At 42.2% G+C, this 20,078-nt stretch overlaps 1 protein-coding gene across 3 annotated transcripts; it reads right to left on the bottom strand.

Moving 5' to 3' along the window:
- Positions 1-14,631: 14,631 nt before the first annotated feature.
- LOC116725762 (gastrula zinc finger protein XlCGF57.1-like) lies at positions 14,632-20,054 on the bottom strand. Of its 3 annotated transcripts, none has more exons than XM_032572119.1 (3): positions 17,883-20,054; positions 17,378-17,464; positions 14,632-17,025 (listed from the first exon to the last, which is right to left on the bottom strand). In XM_032572119.1, the coding sequence occupies exon 3, from the start codon at positions 16,977-16,979 to the stop codon at positions 15,267-15,269; it is 1,713 nt and encodes a 570-aa protein (XP_032428010.1). In that variant the 5' UTR covers positions 16,980-17,025; positions 17,378-17,464; positions 17,883-20,054; the 3' UTR covers positions 14,632-15,266. The 3 variants fall into 3 exon arrangements, with proteins under 3 accessions (XP_032428010.1, XP_032428011.1, XP_032428012.1); XM_032572120.1 differs by having other exon boundaries at positions 17,378-18,017; positions 19,303-20,054; XM_032572121.1 differs by having other exon boundaries at positions 19,303-20,054.
- Between the last annotated feature and the right edge of the window lie 24 nt (positions 20,055-20,078).

Here is a 20,078-nt window from a genome sequence, read left to right as displayed (position 1 = left end):
GCCATGAGAAGAGAAACTGGATCTTCACTGAGAGTTTGTAGAAGACTGAAGGAAGCCAGGGAGCTGCACAGAGGGTGGGATCCAGACTGGTAACCTTTAAAGCACCCATTCTTAACCAGAGGGCCTGCATTTTGGCCTCCAGCGCCACCTAGTGGTCTGCAAGAAACTCCCAGGTTTTTACCAGCAGGTCGCTGTGTAGTGAAGTTTACAGAAACCAGAGATTTTACCGTCACAATTCAGGTGCTGAGTTACAATACAAGTTTCCACCACTTGGTGGCAGTGATGTGCCGTCAGTTGTTTAATATGCTATAATGAGCAGAAGAAGAAACCTGGCAGTACTGGAGACATTTTAATGTGAAAATACTTCCGTCTCCAGCGCTGAGAGCTGAAGCGCCTCTTCCCATTAACGACCAGTGAATCCAGTGGATCAGGATTCTCCTTAATGGCTTCAACAAACCAAAACCTGAAAAACTCAGAGCTGCTGGAGGCTCTGCAGGCGAGCCGTCAGCCACCGGACCCGGACCGGATCTGATGGTTCCGACAGGAACAAGAGTCTCATGAGGAGAAGAATTAAAATAAAACGTCTTAGTTCACCGAAAGATAAACTGTTGTGACTCTTTGTTTGTCATGTTGTAGTTTTAAATGACTTTGGAGATTATAAAGCTATATTTTAAATTATTTTTTTACAATACATTTAATTTGAGTTATTTATTTTAATGTATTTATTTTTGAGAACATAATTGAATTTAACCAATTTTCACATTTTTCCCAGTTCTGAGTCTTATGTTGATGCCACACAGCACATTACAGCCACTGCAGATATAAAAAGGACTTTTCTGCCAAAAACAGACATTTTGTAGAAAAAACAACATTTACGAACTCAGTCAAAAGCTTTCTAGAAAACAAAAGTCAGCATTTTAAATGTTAAACAATTTCAACTTTTCAAATACAAACGTTCAGGTTTTTTCTAGAACTTTTCATCTCAGAATTTCTGAATTTTTTGGTAGAAATATACTCTTCCTTTAGCCCTTCCTAAAGATTTTTATTTATGGAGGGTAATTTAAGAATAAAATTATGAAATGTATAATTTCAAAGGAGAAACATATACAAAACTTAACCTGCAGAACATGACGTGACAGAGTCTGGAGACGCCGTGGAGAGCGGTCTGCTGCCTGCAACATCCTTCAGCATGACCGGTTTGGCAGTGGGTCAGTAATGGTGTGGGGTGGCATTTCTTTGGAGGGCCGCACAGCCCTCCATGTGCTCACCAGAGGTAGCCTGACTGCCATTAGGTACCGAGATGAGATCCTCAGACCCCTTGTGAGACCATATGCTGGTGCGGTTGGCCCTGGGTTCCTCCTAATGCAGGACAATGCTAGACCTCATGTGGCTGGAGTGTGTCAGCAGTTCCTGCAAGATGAAGGCATTGAAGCTATGGACTGGCCAGCCCGTTCCCCAGACCTGAATCCGATTGAGCACATCTGGGACATCATGTCTCGCTCCATCCACCAACGTCACGTTGCACCACAGACTGTCCAGGAGTTGGCGGATGCTTTAGTCCAGGTCTGGGAGGAGATCCCTCAGGAGACCTTCCGCCACCTCATCAGGAGCATGCCCAGGCGTTGTAGGGAGGTCATACAGGCACGTGGAGGCCACACACAATACTGAGCCTCATTTTGACTTGTTTTAAGGACATTACATTAAAGTTGGATCAGCGTGTAGTGTTATTTCACTTTAATTTTGTGTGTGGCTCCAAATCCAGGCCTCCATTGGTTAATAAATTTGATTTCCATTGATGATTTTTGTGTGATTTTGTTGTCAGCACATTCAACTTTGTACAGAACAAAGTATTCAATGAGAATATTTCTTTCATTCATTCAGATCTAGGATGTGTTATTTGAGTGTTCCCTTTATTTTTTTGAGCAGTGTATATAAAATGCTGACTAGGAAAAAATATTCCCCACATCGTTTTTGCGCCCCCTGTAGTGCAGCGCCCCTACTCGTTGCATGCAGTGCATACCCACTTTTTGCGCCACTGAGTTCAGGGTGTGATTAAATCCAAGTTTTCTATCATTTTATTAAGAGTCAGACTTGCATCCAGTCTGTCCATCTCCCTCTCCCTTCTTTCCTCATTCATGAACAAGATCCCCAGATACTTTAACTCCTCCGCTTGGGGCAGGACACCCCACACCCCTGACCTGGAAAAGGCACTCTACCCTTTCCGGCACAAAACCCTCGGATTTGGAGGCACTGAACTTCATCCCTGCCGCCTTGCACTGCAAACTGCTCCACTGCAACTCAACCTAGCGTAAAAGTCTTTAGATTTTTGGGGCAGCCGGAGCCCCCACAGAGAACCAGTACAACTGATAAAGTTTACGCACCAGTTGCAGAAGATGTAGGTGCTTAGTTTAATACTAACTTTAATACTGTCAAGATTTGTGTTTTCTGTGCATTTATTTTTGAGTTTCTGTCTCTGAGTCTCCGTGTTGTCTTGTCTCCCCTTGATTGTTCCCAGGTGTGTCTCGTTTCTGTGATTACCCTTTGTGTATTTAACCCCACCTGTGTTCTTTGTTCCTTGTCTAAACAGTGTTGTCTGTCGCACGTCTGTGGCTCTAGTCTCTTCGTCCTTCATATCACCAGTTGCTACCGGTGTTGAGCCTTTGCTTCTGCTCAGCCGTGCTGCCTGGTTGTGGATTGATTGGCTTGTGCTTCAGACTGTTTTGGATATTTCTCACCATTAAATCGTCATTTCATTTCAACTGCTGCGCTTCCCTCACCGCCTTCCACCACATCATGACAAATACAGTAATAAAGCCAATGACAGCACAAGAAAGGACAAACTAAACAAACGTATTGAGAGAAAAGGCTAAGAATATAGTAGAAGTAATTATTTGACTGCAGAAATAAAAGCTAGCTTGACATCTTCATAAAGAGTCCAAGCTTTTGCATCTACTCCAAAGGGTTCAAGAACAGCTGCTGATTTCATTTGGGCTCACCTTTTCACCTTTTTTTTTTTTTTTGGTGATTCTGGTATGATCAGCGAAATAATGTAAATGATGGCTAAACCAAAGGCCATCCAATCATACTCACTGAACGAAAAGTCAAAGAATGTAGTAGAAGTAAATGAAGGCAACAAAAAATAACAAAACATCCGAAATAAGAAATAAATCGTGCACAGTTTTTCACAAAGGTTGACTAAATTTTTTCTTTTTCGGTAACTTTCCTTACCTTTGTATCTATAGTTCACCACCTTTGGCTTAGTTTGTTCAGTTCCAGACTTGAAATTGTTTTCCTGAAAGCTAAATCTCTCCTCTCCTTCTGCGTACTTATCGTAGAAGTAGATGAATCCTCTTCTCTTCATGTCTTCTACACAGCCCTCATCTGCATCAGTTACCATTCCATCTTCAATTTTATATACCGCTTGTCCACATATCACGTATGTATAAAACTTGTACATCCGGGAATTTTGGATTTCACAGCAGATGACCGAGGATAGACAGAACAATTGGGTTCCCATTTCTAACGGAGCTTCAATGGTTGCACTGGGAGTCAGAAGCAGTCCGCCGTCTTCATCACTGAGCTGTCGATGCAGGTACATGCAGATCACATCTGTTGTGTCGAGGATGCAGATGTTCTCTATTCTACAAGAGCTGCAGCATTTCTCCAGAGAACTCGCTTGCTGAAGATGGCGTTCAAAGAGAGATGCTGTGGTGTCATTTGGTCTTGTGTTTTTCAAATTAATCAGGACACCTATCTTTGTAGAGACCAGTTCATCTATCTCACAGGCTGCACAAGTCATAAACTGCTGCATTTTGCAGGTTACTTTGACAGCATTCATTTTTAACCAGACCAAAACAACATTCAATAAAAAAGAGATCTCAACCTTCTGACCTGGATTAACGGTATATAACGCTGCAAATTCAGTCTTTTTGCTCACAAACTTCATGCACTTTGTGATGTCAAACTGCTGAACACTGCATGACTTTCGGGTCCATGGGAAATCTTCTTGCTCTGGGTCGTACCTGGAGGCACCAGATGGATATCTTGATGATGCTTCACAGGCCTGCTGAGCCAGATACTGAGCCATGTACTTCTTGATAACTTTCAGGTTCATAATGCTGTGCATCGTGACATTTGCCCATCTGAGGTTGAAATACTGGCAAACGTAAATGACTGGATCAAGATCACCGTTTGTTGGATGTTCCTGGTTCAGTGCATGGGGACTCGGCGTACTGGCTGTGCTTTCCCTGACTGTGTCTTCAGCCTCAGCGCCGGTGCTCTCACTGCTCGCTGTGGAGTTTTTTTCCAACAGATTGTCTGGTTGACTCGAAGGTGTCGACCCGCCACAATATCTATTCATCGTCCACATATCAGCTGCGTTTTCAGGGCCACAGCTCCTCTCCTGAGAGCTACCTGTGAGCTCATCTCTGAGTCCGTCCTGACCTTCTGAAAACTTCTCATAGATGTACATGAACCCGTTCTGCCAAATGTCGAACACACTGTTTGCTTCTGGGGTTGTGACCTTGTCATTTTCAGCCTTAAGCAGCAGGTCTTCATACACCAGATAGGTGTAAAAGCCGTCAGCCTGAGAACTCAGCTTGTCCAGACAAATGACTGACGATAGACGGTACAACTGAGTTCCAGTTTTTATGGGGATGCTAATGGTTGTACTAGGAATCACGGTGTGTGGTGAGTCCGCCCAACCGCCGAACCATGGCAGATGCAAGGTTATCACGTCAGTGTCATGGAGGAAGACGTTTGTCGCTGAGCTGGATGAGGACAGAGAACAATCCTTTCCGGAAGCCAAATAAATCCAGTTGTTCAGGAGAGAAGCGGTGGTGTCCACAGGATTTGTGACCGGCAGGGTGATGATGGGACCAAAATTCAAGATGGCTGGCATTTCAGCACTTTCTTCACAGCTGTTATTACTGTATAAGATGCACGCGGTTTCAATCCCTCTCTGGTTCAACCGGTCTAACATAATCCTCAGAAAGTCTTTTAACTTGTTCCTGTTTCCTGAGCCCATATTTGGTTCATTCTCACTAATCTCTGTCAGAACTGCTTTGATTTCCTCTGGGGTAAAAAGTTTCCCTAGATTTTCCATGTCTGTATGGAGAAAACTGGCGCGTGATGGAGTTGCTGAAAAAGCTCCAGAGATCTTCTCAGGATACTCATCCACAAACTTTCTGGCTTTCCTGAGGTTCAGGATGCTGCGCATGGCGGCATTCATCCAGCTGTTGTTGGAAAACTTGCAAATGTTGACTGAAGAAGGAATTGTTTGACTGTCGTCTTGGTAGCAACGATCTGCCAAATCTTCCTCAGCCAGATCTGAGCTGACCAAAACACTCGCTGCTTCACAGTTACTGGTTTCCATTAAATCTCCCGTCGTTCCCACGTTGCAGCTGCTGTCCGCAGTGCCATGTTCGTTCTTCATTGTGTTCATTTCTTTAGCACAAACTTCATCTTCAGGATGTTCTTCAAATCCAGAACATCCGTTTCTGTTCCCAAAGGTGGAAGGGATGGGTTCGCTGCTCTTACTCATATTATGCTCTTCAACAGAAGAGTCAGCAGGAACAGTGAAAGCCAAGCAGTCTTCTTTTGTTTCGACGGCCGTTTCACTGCTGTTCTGCTCCAAATCAGCATCAGCTGCGTACCGGCTGCTGAACTTCTTCACTGCAGTAGTAATTATATATCCAAGTCCAAAATCAATGTGGAAGAACATGATGTAGTATTTCTGAACTGATCCTTAGAAATACTAGAAATTCCTGAGAATTTGTTTCTCTTTCAAAGTTGTCCTAATCGTACGAAGCGATTCGTCACAATGCTGACCTGATCCAACCGATTTGAGATGCAGAGTGAAGGAGAAGTTCTGCCTGCCAGTCATATAGAGCCTCTGTGACTGATGATGTCATCAGCCTCTGTGACTGATGATGTCACAGAGGCTGATGACATCATCAGTCAGCTCACTCTTTTGAAAAACGTCTATTTTTCTATATTAGATGTTTTATTGACAGTAAGAGGTTTTGATATGAAGCTGAATGTTTGTTTTTCCTGAACATCAACACTTTCCTGCTTTATCGGTTTATTGAAAATAAAACCTGGATGTTAAAGACATGGAGGAAGAGATGAAAACTGAAAAAATTTATTTTAAACACAACCAGACTTTAAACAGTTATCAGTAAAATAGTTGATGGAAGATGAGAAAATATCACAAATTTGTTCACAGATTAGAGTTGAATAATTAAAGTATTCAATTATACAGATGATTTTATTTCACAAAATATTTGAAATAAAGAAAGTTTTTAATACACAATGTAGCTTAGTTTACTTTTGTTTTATTAGATTTTTTTCTTACATTATTTATAGGCTTTAACTTATTCAAGATTTAATATTTTTGTTAAATTCAATTTCATTTTATTTTACACATCTTATTCCCTAGGATTTTAAATAATTGATATATTACAGTTAATTTGGTTGGATTTAAAATATTTCCACTCTTAGTTTTTTAGATTAATTTTATTGTAATGTTAAAATATGCAATATTACAATTTTCTTTTCTTGCTTTTTTATTTTATTATACAATCAGATTATGTTGCTGCATCTTTATGATTGTCTGTACATGTAGAAATTATTAAAATACAAAGTGAAAAATAGAAAAATTACAGAAACATGTTTGGGTCAGACAGTAAAGAAATAACGAACCGCTAATTTAGAGATAATTATTTATGAAAAATATTTTTTAATGGAATGAAACTTCATGTTTTATTCCATTTTTACTGTTAATAGAAAAATGATTTCTATTTCGGAAGCAAGACAAGACATATTGATAGATATAAATAAATCAATACATAAAATGGGGATACATAGATCTACTGTCAAATTTATTTGGATTCCGGCGCATATTGGAATAATTGGAAACGAATTAGCAGATACATTTGCAAAGAGTGCGAGTAAGAGAAGTGAAATTGAATTGAAAGTTAAGTATAGTAAAAGTGAGATAAAGAGTATAAGTAAAATATATTACAAGAAGAAGTGGCAGGAACAATGGGAGGGTGAAAAGAAGGCAAGGTTTTATTATAGTATTCAAAAAAAAGTGGGGGAGTGTAGAAAGGAAAATAGGAATAAACAAGAGGAAGATATTATATCTAGGTTAAGATTTGGACATGTAGGGCTAAATAGTACTTTGAAAATAATAAATAAACATAGTACGGGGTTATGTAATTTTTGTGGAAAGTTGGAAACAGTTGTACATATTTTTATGGAATGTAATAAATATAATCTAGAAAGAGAGGAATTAGTAGATTTGAAAAGTTGTTGTTGTTCCTCGGAGTCACCAGCAGGTGGCAGCAGCGCCTCCTCTCAGCTGTCCGGAAGTCTGGACCAGACTCGGCTGTTTCTCCCAGTAAACCGGTTCGTCTCCCAGTTTTCTTCCAGTTAACGGAGTCGAAAGGCGGCTTGAAGCGGGGACAGCTCGCCGGGATGGAAGAGTATCAGAACGGCAGCGAGGTTGGTGTCGGAGCCGGTAGTTTACTTTGGTTTGCGGATGTTAGAAGGGAGGAGTTAGCTGGAAGCTAACCGGCTAACATAGCCGCTCCCAGCAGCGCCAGTAAGGTTTTACTGGAAGTATCAGATTTTTTCCAGCTGTTGTCTGACTGCTCGGCCTGTTAATTTACTGCTGATGATCTGGGATGTTTTTCAGGGTTCATTCAACTCAGAGGAGGCGGAGAACGTCGTCAAAGAGGTAAAAACAACTTATTTCCGTTAATCTGCTTAGAAACTTCCTCGGAAGCTTATTTAACAATTTTATCAACTTTTTCATGCGATTTATGAGAATCTTCACAAACCTGACTTTTATAGAAGTGTGAGAAGAAAAAAGAAGGAGCTTACATGAGGATAAAAACTGAACTGTTACTACAGTACCCAGAATGCAGTGGAGGTTCTTTCTTTAGAGAAACGGGTCAATCCTGAAATAAAACATGTTAGAGGGCACAAAAGACTTGAAGTTGGGAATGAAGGTTCACGTTTCAGCAGAACAACAACCCTAAACATAAAGCCAGAGGTATGGAATGGTTTAGATCAAAGCATATTATTCAGTGAGAATGGCCTACTCAAAGTACAGACAGAAATCTAACTCAGAATATGTGGCAGGATATGAAAATTAATACAACAGAAAATGAGTTATTTCACAAAGAATGGACAAAAATATCAGTCTCCATTTGTGTAAATTTGTACAATTATAATTCATTATAATTAGATACTGCAGGTTCTAATATCTCAGAGGGCCTGACAACAAATGCATGCAAACATTTTAAAATATTTTTTTCATGTAAATTTGAAAATCAAATTTTCTTTCCACTTCACACTTACACAGTATTGTGTGATGGATGGTCACTTAAAAGCCCAATAAATTAGATTTAGGTTTTTAGTAGCAGCTTGACAAATTTCTAAAATTCCCAAGAGTTTTGCTTAAGTGACATTGTATGCAGGAAATTCCACAAGCCCAACGCAAAATTTTAGTAAAAACTATTGTAGCTTCACATTGTTACTGATCAGGTGGACAAACTGCAACATCAACACACAAACAGCAGTTAGAGCCTTTTCCGCCTGAAACCCTCTGTGGTGCAGAGAGTTCTGGGCTCAGTGGGGCAGAGACAGGAGAAGAGACAGGAGAAGAGACGGGATGCAGAGACAGGAGAAGAGACAGGAGAAGAGACGGGAGAAGAGACGGGAGAAGAGACAGGAGAAGAGACAGGAGAAGAGACAGGATGCAGAGACAGGAGAAGAGACAGGAGAAGAGACGGGATGCAGAGACAGGAGAAGAGACAGGAGAAGAGACGGGAGAAGAGACAGGAGAAGAGACGGGATGCAGAGACAGGAGAAGAGACGGGATGCAGAGACAGGAGAAGAGACAGGAGAAGAGACGGGAGAAGAGACAGGAGAAGAGACGGGATGCAGAGACAGGAGAAGAGACGGGATGCAGAGACAGGATGCAGAGACAGGATGCAGAGACAGGAGAAGAGACGGGAGAAGAGACAGGAGAAGAGACAGGATGCAGAGACAGGAGAAGAGACGGGAGAAGAGACAGGAGAAGAGACAGGAGAAGAGACAGGATGCAGAGACAGGAGAAGAGACGGGAGAAGAGACAGGAGAAGAGACGGGATGCAGAGACAGGAGAAGAGACAGGAGAAGAGACGGGATGCAGAGACAGGATGCAGAGACAGGAGAAGAGACGGGATGCAGAGACAGGAGAAGAGACAGGATGCAGAGACAGGAGAAGAGACGGGATGCAGAGACAGGAGAAGAGACAGGAGAAGAGACGGGATGCAGAGACAGGATGCAGAGACAGGAGAAGAGACGGGATGCAGAGACAGGAGAAGAGACGGGATGCAGAGACAGGAGAAGAGACAGGATCCAGAGACAGGAGAAGAGACGGATGCAGAGACAGGAGAAGAGACAGGAGAAGAGACGGGAGAAGAGACAGAAGAAGAGACGGGATGCAGAGACAGGAGAAGAGACAGGAGAAGAGACAGGATGCAGAGACAGGAGAAGAGACGGGATGCAGAGACAGGAGAAGAGACAGGAGAAGAGACGGGAGAAGAGACAGGAGAAGAGACGGGAGAAGAGACAGGATGCAGAGACAGGATGCAGAGACAGGAGAAGAGATAGGATGCAGAGACAGGATGCAGAGACAGGATGCAGAATGGCAGCAGTTTGTAGGACAGGGGGACACAGTCGACACAAAGAGACTCTTATGATTCCTACAAAGTCGTCCTCAATAAATCTGCTGTGCATCATGTCAGGGGACGTTTTTCAGAAGGAAAGATGTTACCAGCAGAATGTCTGAACATCATCTCAGTCTGAGTTTAAATTCTTTTAAATTGTAACATACATTCAAATTCGAGTTTATAAGAAATGCCTCACTGGTCATCACCTTTCTCACAAATGTACTTGAAAAGAGGAAATGAAATATTTTTGACATACAAATTCTACCGTCGTCTCTATAACTGGAGAAAAACATCAGAATCTTCTATTGATTCCTAATCAATTTGCACATAAGAATGTTTTTACCTGAAGATTTTAATAGCTAATTTCAAAAACAGTTTTTCTGGAGTAATCATAACCAGCTAGAACCAGCTAGTTCCCCAAGCTGGGGAGAAATTGAACTTGCAAAAGTCGATGATGTCATGGGTGGAGTATTCCTGCGCCTGCTTTTCTTGCAGCCTCCGTAAACTCCCTCCTTGATAAACCAGGAACAGCCTGATCTAATCTCGTGTACCTAAAATGCCAGGAATTAAAAGTAGATGTGGTGTTGTAGTGAAATCTAGGTCGAATTTTCAGGGCAGACACAGCAGATCTTTCGCATCTCTTCTCTCTCCTCAGCCCCATCACCTCCGCCACACTGGGAGGGGAGTGCATCCCAGTTAGAGCATCTATTTACATCCAGTCACTGCTTCGCTCAGCTGTCTGCGCCTCCCTTCCCTTCTCACACAAAGTAGTGGGCCGGTGTCGAGTGCTGCTTTCAAGTGCCAGTCCTGCCCAGGGGCGCAACTACATACTTTCTGAGGTGTATGTGAACATGTTATTGGTGTCTCCCCCCCATTCCCCAATGACATAAACTTGTACAATCCATCCATCCATCCATCCATCCATCCATCCATCCATCCATATTCTTCCTCTTATCTGGGGTCAGCAGCTTCAGAAGGGAGGCCCAGTCTTCCCTCCCCAGCCTCTTGTTCCAGCTCCTCCAGATGAATCCTGAGGCGTCCCAGGCCAGCAGAGAGACATCGTCCCTCCAGCGTGTCCTGGGTCTTCCTCCTGGTAAACTTGTACAACTCATTTTTAATTAAAGTATCAATAATAATAAATGTACATATATGTGAATAAATTGCTGCCTACAGGGCAATTAAAAAAGAATGAAACAAAAAACTGCAATATTGCATCATTGAATATATTTGAGCCAAAGAGCCTCGTCTGTTATCCTGTCTAGAACCTCCTGTGTCTGCAGGTCTGAGGCTTTTTGTTAGCATGTTTTCTATCATTCTTATAGCTTGATAGGAAACCTGGTCCAAACTGGCAACCCACATTAATAAAATGGTGAAATAATATTGACCACAAAACACTGAATTATAAAAGATATCAACATTTTTCCTACACAATCCTAACAAATGATCTCTTCACAATATTTATTGATTTACTATTAATCTATTTGTATGATTTGTTCGATAAATTGCCATCTATATTGTTTTCGGTCTCAGGAAATGATTGAGGGATGAAGAGACTGATGTTCTGGTTCTTTAGGTTCTGACGGGTCTGCGGTTCCTCTCCTGATCCATTCTGTCTGATATCAAACAACCCACTGAATATCGACACACATTTATTTTAATGCTCCTATTAAACGTCACTGTGGTTGTTTAGCCTGTTTCTTCCCACCACCGTCTGTGTTTGACTTTAAGGACGGTGTTCTATCGGTGGACATTTTGAAAAGACGCGGGTTGATAGCAGCTCACTGCGGCTGCGCATCAACCGTCTCTAGGTAACCATGACAACAGCGTCAGTTCGTGGGGGCGGGGTTCTATTTAGCTTAATGGCGGAACCTTAATATTTCCTGTGTTTTGTTTTGGTCATTATTATTACACTTATTGTTGAGGTGTGTGTGATAGGTGTGTCTGTCAGACATTATAGCAACACGGAATAAATCGCGTCCCGTTTTGGTTCAATACAACAACCTGTCATTGTAGCCTAGCTTAAGCTAACCTGAATATTTACAACTCTCTAGTTGATACTCTGACTTTACTCACCTTCTGTCTTTCAGCCACTTTGAAAAGTTTTTCTTCGTCTCTCCAACATCTTTATCCTCCCCCCTCTTCAGTTTTCTGTTTTGTGCCCCAGAGTTTTTCTGCCATCTTTAGCTCCCTGTTGTCGAGGCTTTACTACAATTCAAATTTAAAAGAAAAAAACCACAGCCATTCTAGAAGGGACGCTGCCCAAGCTGCCTGTATGGGCGAGACGCCTAATCAGTGCTGTTCCTCTGTTATTGATCATTTCATACACAAACAGCTGTTAAATACATAAAATGGTGACTAGGAAAAAAAATCATTTTTGCGCCCCCTGTAGTGCAGCGGCCCCCTGCGTTGCATGCACTGCATACCCACTTTGCGCCACTGGTCCGCTCTCCCGGCTTCAGATGCTTAAACTCAATGTATCTTTTAGGAATACGAAACGCTCAGAGCAACGGAGGAGCTTGCAATCTGGATTAAATACATAATAAAATAATAGTACATTTTTTGGATTATTAATTTTTCTAAAAAGAAAAACAAGCACCAACTGGCCTGGTGGGGGGGCTAGTAAAGCATGGCGGGCTGCCAGGCTTATAAAACACTGGGGGAAACTCTGTATAGATTAGTGAGGTGTGGACAGGTGAGGCAAGCAGAGTCTCACCTGTCATCAGTGGAAAAATGATATATAATGATAAAATAATTTATCTTGCTATTTTCTCCCTGTGGTTTGTACTATGAAATATTTATTTTGTATTTAGCTTAGCCGATTTTGATGATTTTTTCTTCAAAATCGCTGAATTTTCGCATTTTCCCATTCAAATACTCAGAAGCGCAGCAGGTGAGGCAGCAGCAGCTGATCCTCACCTGGACTGATCAACCTCTCACTAACTGAACTGGCTGCTGTTTGGTGAGAGCATGCTCCTCCTGTCGGCACGTCGCCAATAAAATGGTTAAAAACATTTTATATATGAACTGATTTTCCATAATTTAGCTTATGTATATAATGTTCAGTGTTGTCACCAACTGTGTGTGTACAGTATATATATATATATATATATATATAAAAAAATTCCCTTCTCACCCACCGCGGGTGGTTCTTATCCTCTGAGCTCGGGTCCTCTACCAGAGGCCTGGGAGCTTGAGGGTTCTGCGCAGTATCTTGGCTGTGCCAAGGACTGCACATTTCTGGACTGAGATGTCTGATGTTGTTCCTGGGATCTGTTGTAGCCATTGGTCCAGTTTGGGGGTGACTGCCCCGAGGGCCCCGATGACCACAGGCACCACTGTGGTCTTCACCTTCCAGGCCCTCTCCAGTTCCTCCCTGAGGCCCTGGTATTTCTCTAGTTTCTCGTGCTCCTTTTTCCTGATGTTGCAGTCGCTTGGTATTGCTACATCTATCACAACGGCTTTCCTCTGTTGTTTATCCACTACGACAATGTCTGGTTGGTTCGCCATTACCATTTTGTCTGTCTGGATCTGGAAGTCCCACAGGATCTTAGCTCTGGCGTTCTCCGCCACCTTTGGGGGTGTTTCCCACTTTGATCTCGGGGTTTCCAGTCCATATTCTGCACAGATGTTTCTGTACACTATGCCTGCAACTTGGTTATGTCGTTCCATGTACGCTTTCCCTGCCAGTATCTTGCACCCTGCTGTTATGTGCTGGACTGTCTCAGGGGCCTCCTTGCACAACCTACACCTTGGGTCTTGTCTGGTGTGGTATATCTGGGCCTCTATTGCTCTGGTGTTTAGGGCCTGTTCCTGGGCGGCCAGGATGAGGGCCTCTGTGCTGTCCTTGAGTCCAGCTTTTTCCAGCCATTGGTAGGATTTACTGATATCAGCCACTTGGGTTATTTGCTGGTGGTACATCCCATGTAGGGGCTTGTCCTGCCATGATGGTATCTCTGGCACCTCAACCTCCGTTCCCTGTTGTCTGAGATATTCACTGAGCACATTGTCTGTTGAGGCTTTGTCCCTGATGTATTTATGGATCTTAGTTGTTTCGTCCTGGACTGTGGTTCTCACACTCACTAGTCCTCTGCCTCCTTCCTTGCGGCTCGTGTACAGTCTCAGGGTGCTGGATTTGGGATGGAATCCTCCATGCATTGTTAGTAGTTTTCTAGTCTTAATATCAGTGGCTTTTATCTCCTCCTTTGGCCAGCTAATTATTCCAGCAGGGTATCTGATTACTGGCAGGGCATAGCTGTTTATTGCGCGGATTTTGTTCTTGCCATTGAGCTGGCTTCTCAGGACTTGCCTTGTTCGTTGGAGGTATTTAGCTGTGGCTCCTTTCCTTGTGACCTCATCGAGGTTGCCATTTGCTTGTGGTATACCTAGGTACTTGTAACTGTCCTCTATGTCTGCTATTGTTCCTTCTGGGAGTGAGACCCCTTCTGTGCGGATGACCTTCCCCCTCTTTGTGATCAGCCGACCACACTTCTCTAGTCCGAATGACATCCCAATGTCCGTGCTGTAGATCCTGGTGGTGTGGATCAGTGAGTCGATGTCTCGCTCACTCTTGGCATACAGCTTGATGTCATCCATGTAGAGAAGGTGGCTGATGTTGGCCCCATTTTTGAGTCGGTATCCGTAGCCAGTCTTGTATATATATATATATATATATACTGTACAGTATATATATATACTGTATATATATACAGTATATATATATACTGTATATATATATATATATATATATATATATATATATATATATATATATGAATCCATCTTTAATGTTTGACAGCTGTTCCTGACTCAGGGAAATTGCAAACTTGATGAAAGGATGATGTATTTATGAACATATTTAAAATCTAAAAAACACTAAATCAACAAATGAAATGATTACATCAGACGATTATCTGTTGATAAGCACTTATTTAATTCATGGATTAATAAAGTGAAGACACCAGAATAAACATCAAATGCAGCAGCCTGAACCTCAGAAGGTCCCGTTCAGACACATGGAGCCCGGCCCAGTAAAGTCGGCCTCTGGCCAGACTGGCTGCTGGTCACACTGGTTTCCTGACCTTAACCAGTTAGAAAAACTATCATTCTGAGACATTAAAGTGGATCAGACTCATCTCTGAACTCCTGGGCCACAGCTTCTTGATGTTAAAGGAGTTTTATAAAAGATTGGAATGATTTTAAACTAAGCCACAGTACTGTATCTGGCAGGAGAAAGATTAATCTAGCGTCTAAATAGAAATTAGAAATCATAAATGCTGTACTTAGACAATTTCAGGACAGTTGTGGAAAGAGAAAGTTCATAAATTCAAATCTTTTACAGATATTTTGATTCTGGTTATTGAACCGTTGGTGGACAAGAAACAGGGAGAAGAAACAGAGACCAGGAATTGAACCAAGGACAACTACGCTAACGACAGTAGCTGCTGCGCACTACTGACTTTCAGCTGTTAATAATAATAAATGGTCTTTATCTTGAAGTTTCCAGATCATCTCTAGGTTCAGTTCTTCACACATCAGTCCACCTTAATCTGACTGATCAACCACACGGCTTAGATCCTCACCTGTGTGAGTCTTCATGTGACGAGCCAAGTCATTACTCTGTCTGAAAGGCTTGTCGCATAATGCACAGCTATATGGTTTCTCTCCTGTGTGGGTTCTAAGGTGACGGGTCAGATCGTTTCTCTGTCTGAAGGATTTGCTGCATAGCTGACAGGGGTAAGGCTTCTCTCCGGTGTGGGTCATCATGTGATACCTCAAGGTTGTTTTCTGGACAAAACCTTTACCACAAGCCAGACACTGGAAAGGTTTCTCTCCTGTGTGAGTTCTATGATGACGGGTCAAATCGTTCCTCTGCCTGAAAGACTTATCACACACTTCACAAGCATACGACTTCTCCCCAGTGTGAGTCCTCATGTGTCTGGACATGCTGCTGCAGTCACTGAATGATTTACCACACACGTTACAGCAACACGGCTTCTCACCTGTGTGGGTTCTCAAGTGAACGGTCAAATGCCCGCCGAAGCGGAAAAGCTTCCCGCACACTTTGCAGATGTACGGTTTCTCCCCAGTGTGAGTCCTCATATGTCTGAGCATGCTGCTGTACTCACTGAAGCTTTTACCGCACACTGAACATGAAGATGGCTTCTCACCTGTGTGAGTTCTCATGTGACGTGTCAGGTCACCATTTTGTCTGAAAGATTTGTCACACAATTCACAGTTAAATGGTTTCTCTCCTGTGTGAGTCCTCAGGTGACGCACAAAGTCACAACTCCGCCTGAAAGATTTATCACACGACTCACAGGAATACGTCTTACTGCCTGCGTGAACTCTCAGGTGACAACTCAGCTTAGATTGCTTGTTAAAGGCTCTCCCACAGGTCACACATGAGAAAGGTTTCTCAGCCATGTGTGTCCTCCTGTGACGAGTGAAGTCACTGCTGTGTCCAAAAGATTTCTGACACACCTCACACTGATACGGTTTCTCACCTGTGTGAGTCCTAAGGTGGCAAGTCAAATCACTCCTCTGTATGAAGGATTTTCCACAAAATTCACAGCTGTGTGGCCTCTCTCCTGTGTGCGTTCTCATGTGGTAACTTAAGGTGGTTTTCTGGATGAAACCTTTACCACACACTGGACATTGGAAGGGCTTCTCGCCGGTGTGGGTTTTCATGTGCAGAGTCAGGTCCGGCTGCCTGAGGAAACTTTTCCCACAAGACTGACATGAAAAAGGCTTCTCACCTGTGTGAGTCCTCAGGTGAGCAATCAAGTACCTGTGCTGCCTGAAACTTTTACCACACACATCACAGGACACATCTGCCTTACGTCTCTTTGACTTTGAGTTGTCCTCATGACTCCTGGGCGTCCAACATCTCTCAGGTGGGTTCTGGTCTGTCTGGGCTCTGAATGCGTTGTGGGCTTCAGGAGAGAACTGGTTCTGGTTTGGTTCTGGGTCCATGGTGTCATGGACTGGTATCATGAAGGTTTCGGTCTCCTCCTTCACCACAACCTGCTGATAGCAGCAGATGTCCTCCAGCTCCTCCTTCATCTCCATCGTCTGCTCTGGTTCCAGATCCATATGGACTTTTCCCAGGTCAGCAGGGCTCACCACAGAGCTGCTGCTCTCCTGCTTCACTACAAGCAACCCTTCATCCTCTTCTTCCTCACTGAGTTGAGCTTCTGGTTCCTTCTTGGTCTCCCTCGTCTGCTGTGGTTCTGGTTCCTCCTGTTCCTTATTCATCTCTGGTCATCTGGGATCTTTGGGTCAACAGTAGAGTCTCTCAGAGCTGAATCACAGGAAGACATGAGAAAATAAAATTGCAACCTTAACATTTTATTACTGCAGATCACAGAAACAATAATCTGCTGTTATATACACAAAAGGACTAAAAAAGAATTTAGGCTTTTGTTCTGAATTCTGGCTTTAATCTTAAAATTTAGACTTCTATCTCAGAATATTTCAGTTTAAGTTCTTTTGATATTTTAATGTCAGAACTCTGAAAAAAAATCTGAATTATAAGACTAAAGTCAGAATTCTGGGGGGAAATAATTTTATTATTCTTTTTTTCAGTTGTCTTAATTCCTCAAAGTTGCATCTAATTCTGAACATTTATTAAGTGAATTAGTGAACATAAAGACCTGAGATGGGATTTTTTCTTCTTAGATCATTTCAAAACACAGGAAGTTGATGTTCAGACACAGGAAGTTCTTCTTGTTAACAGGATCCTGTGGAAAGTACAAAATGTCAAAAAGTTCAACAAACAAGCCAGGTAGAAATATTTATAAGGAATGTTTTACAGTGATGAGGTGAGCCTGTTTTATCACTGGTGGCAACAATAAGCTCAAAATGAAGGAGTGTCAGGAGAATCCAGTCCGTTATTTTCCCTCAAACAGCCAATATGGAAATTACAAACCAAATATTCCTCAAGTAATTTTTATACTCATTAATCTGAATATGTTGCTTTCATATTTGAAAACATGCTTTTATTTTGAAGGCGCTGCAGGCTCTGTGGGAGCAGTGTCTCATTTTTGGATCATGTAGGACAATGTAGTCATGCTGCAGATTTCTAATTATTTAGTTGTGGGTACTGTAGTGTCTAATAACATTTGCTCTTTAAATGGCAGAAAGGTTAGCGCAACCCACGTTTGGAGGCCTTGAGTCCTCGACACGGCCGTCGCGGGTTCCATTCCCGGACCCGGAGACATTTACTGCATGTCTTCCTCCCTCTCCTTCCTCCTTTCCTGTCAGCCTATTTTCATATAAGGGACACAAAAGACCCTGGATGGGAGAGAAAAAAATGGCAGAAAGGATTTCGCTGCTCCAGCTTCTGAAGAGGACACTGACAGGAAATCAAACTCGCCTGCCTCCTCCCAGTGCTAACAGCAGAAATACCAACCAGGACCAGGAGGGCCTTAGCGCTGTTAATAACTCACATGTACATGCTGCTCACCCCCACCCCCTCTCTCTCTTCTCTAAGCTATGCTACAGCTGGTTCACTACAACAGAGCCCGTCATGAATGCTACAGCTTGTTAGCATAGCCACTGATGACGGAGGATAAACTGTTTTCCTGGACGGGTAAATTGTTTCTCGTCCGAGCACATTTAGCAGCGCATACATGAGCTTGATTGACAGCCAACAATTTTTCCCCCCACATATTACCTGTCTCATATGATACTGTCACAAAGTGATGACACTTTTCATATTTGTGAAAACACTTTAAATGAAAAAGTTACACAATGAAGCTTTAGAAAAGAAAGCAAACAGACTAAAAATTAGTCTGAATTATTTGTGTTTTATGTATTTATGTTTATATCCATGTTTGACCTTCATGTTGTCAGTCATTCATTTTTATAAAACTAATTACAGTCCTGCTTCCCATCTGTTCTTTTATTTAGCCCTCTTTAAAAACATCATGGATGGAGTCAGGAGTCCCAAACATTTTGCTCCTTATAGCTAAAACAAGAGACGTTTGATCTGATTTCACTTCAGGCGGGGAGGGAAAAAGGTGCACGCGTTTCTTATTGGCTGTATGTAAACTTGTGGCCTCTGCTGTAGATATTTATATTATCTTATTTTAAAGTCTCTGCCGTAAAATTGTGACTTAGTATGATGGGAACTTACGTACGGCAGCCGTTTCCCCAGATAGTACTAAAGCCATCTTTTAAACCGGATTCTCTCTTGCTACAATTTGTTAAATGAACAGAAACTTGTAACTTACAGAAAACAGCAAGAACGGAAAAATATTCACAGTACTGCAAATACACAACTGAATTATCAATAAAATTTAATATTTTCCCTGCAAATAACACAATCCCACCTTTTATATAATAAATTCAGTTATCGGCCTTGTGTTTTAATCAGGCATCTTTCTAGCTTCTACAAACATCGGCCTCAGGCGCAGAGGATAGGGAGTAGATCTGAAACACCTCCTGGGGGCGAAGCTGAAATATTCCTGTTTCTGCTTTAACATCTGCTGGGTTATTATTTATTCTGATTATGTATCTGCAGTTTTCATTTCTATCCCAGTAAAAAAAGGAAAGAAAAGGCAATAAACACGGATACCTTCTGTTTCCTCCGCAGCAGTAACTAGATCCTTGATCCTCCTCTCGGTTCCGTTAGCTCATCGGAACCGCCCGCAATTAAACCACCTTGTTCTTCCGGACCGGGTTCGGTTCTCCACCTGTTTCCCAAGAGTCCAGTACACTGATAGATTCAGTTCAAGCAGCAAAAAACACGATAGACAGAGGCTAACGCTGCTAGCGCAATATTATTTACTTCCGCCGGATGTACGTTCAACGGCGTTCAACCAGGAACACTGACCGCCCCTTGAGTTCCGCCTCTAGCTGGAAACTTTCCAGAGGGAGTTTAGTTTGTTTTTGCTTCTGTTTCAAACATAATGTGTAACCTAAATGGTTTTATTTACAACTAAGAGTGAAACTTTACTGCTACAGTAAGAAAATTGTTTTAAAAGTCTAAAAACCAGAGAACATGACCACAGATGGGCAGTAACTGGTTGTATTTGAGAACTTTTTGAGAAAATTTTTGTTGAGTAACACGATATATTTTTCTTGTACTTGAATAACATTATTGTAAGATAACACTACTTTTACTTGAGTACCATTTCTGGACCCTCAACCCGATACAAGTAAGAACACAATACAAGCAACATGTACCAGAGAGATTCATGAATGTTACAATCAGACCTTTTGTATTTTTTGTCCTCTGACCTGGACGAGACATTACATACAGTAAACAAATACTATATATCACCACTGGAAGTACTTTGTTATATTTTAACATATGTACATTACTTACTGTAAGTATTAGAAATGTATTTC

This window comes from Xiphophorus hellerii, chromosome 9, assembly GCF_003331165.1.
Source record: "Xiphophorus hellerii strain 12219 chromosome 9, Xiphophorus_hellerii-4.1, whole genome shotgun sequence".
Taxonomy (NCBI): domain Eukaryota; kingdom Metazoa; phylum Chordata; class Actinopteri; order Cyprinodontiformes; family Poeciliidae; genus Xiphophorus; species Xiphophorus hellerii.
Note: the sequence above shows the minus strand (reverse complement) of the source record. Positions and strands in the feature narration are given on the sequence as shown.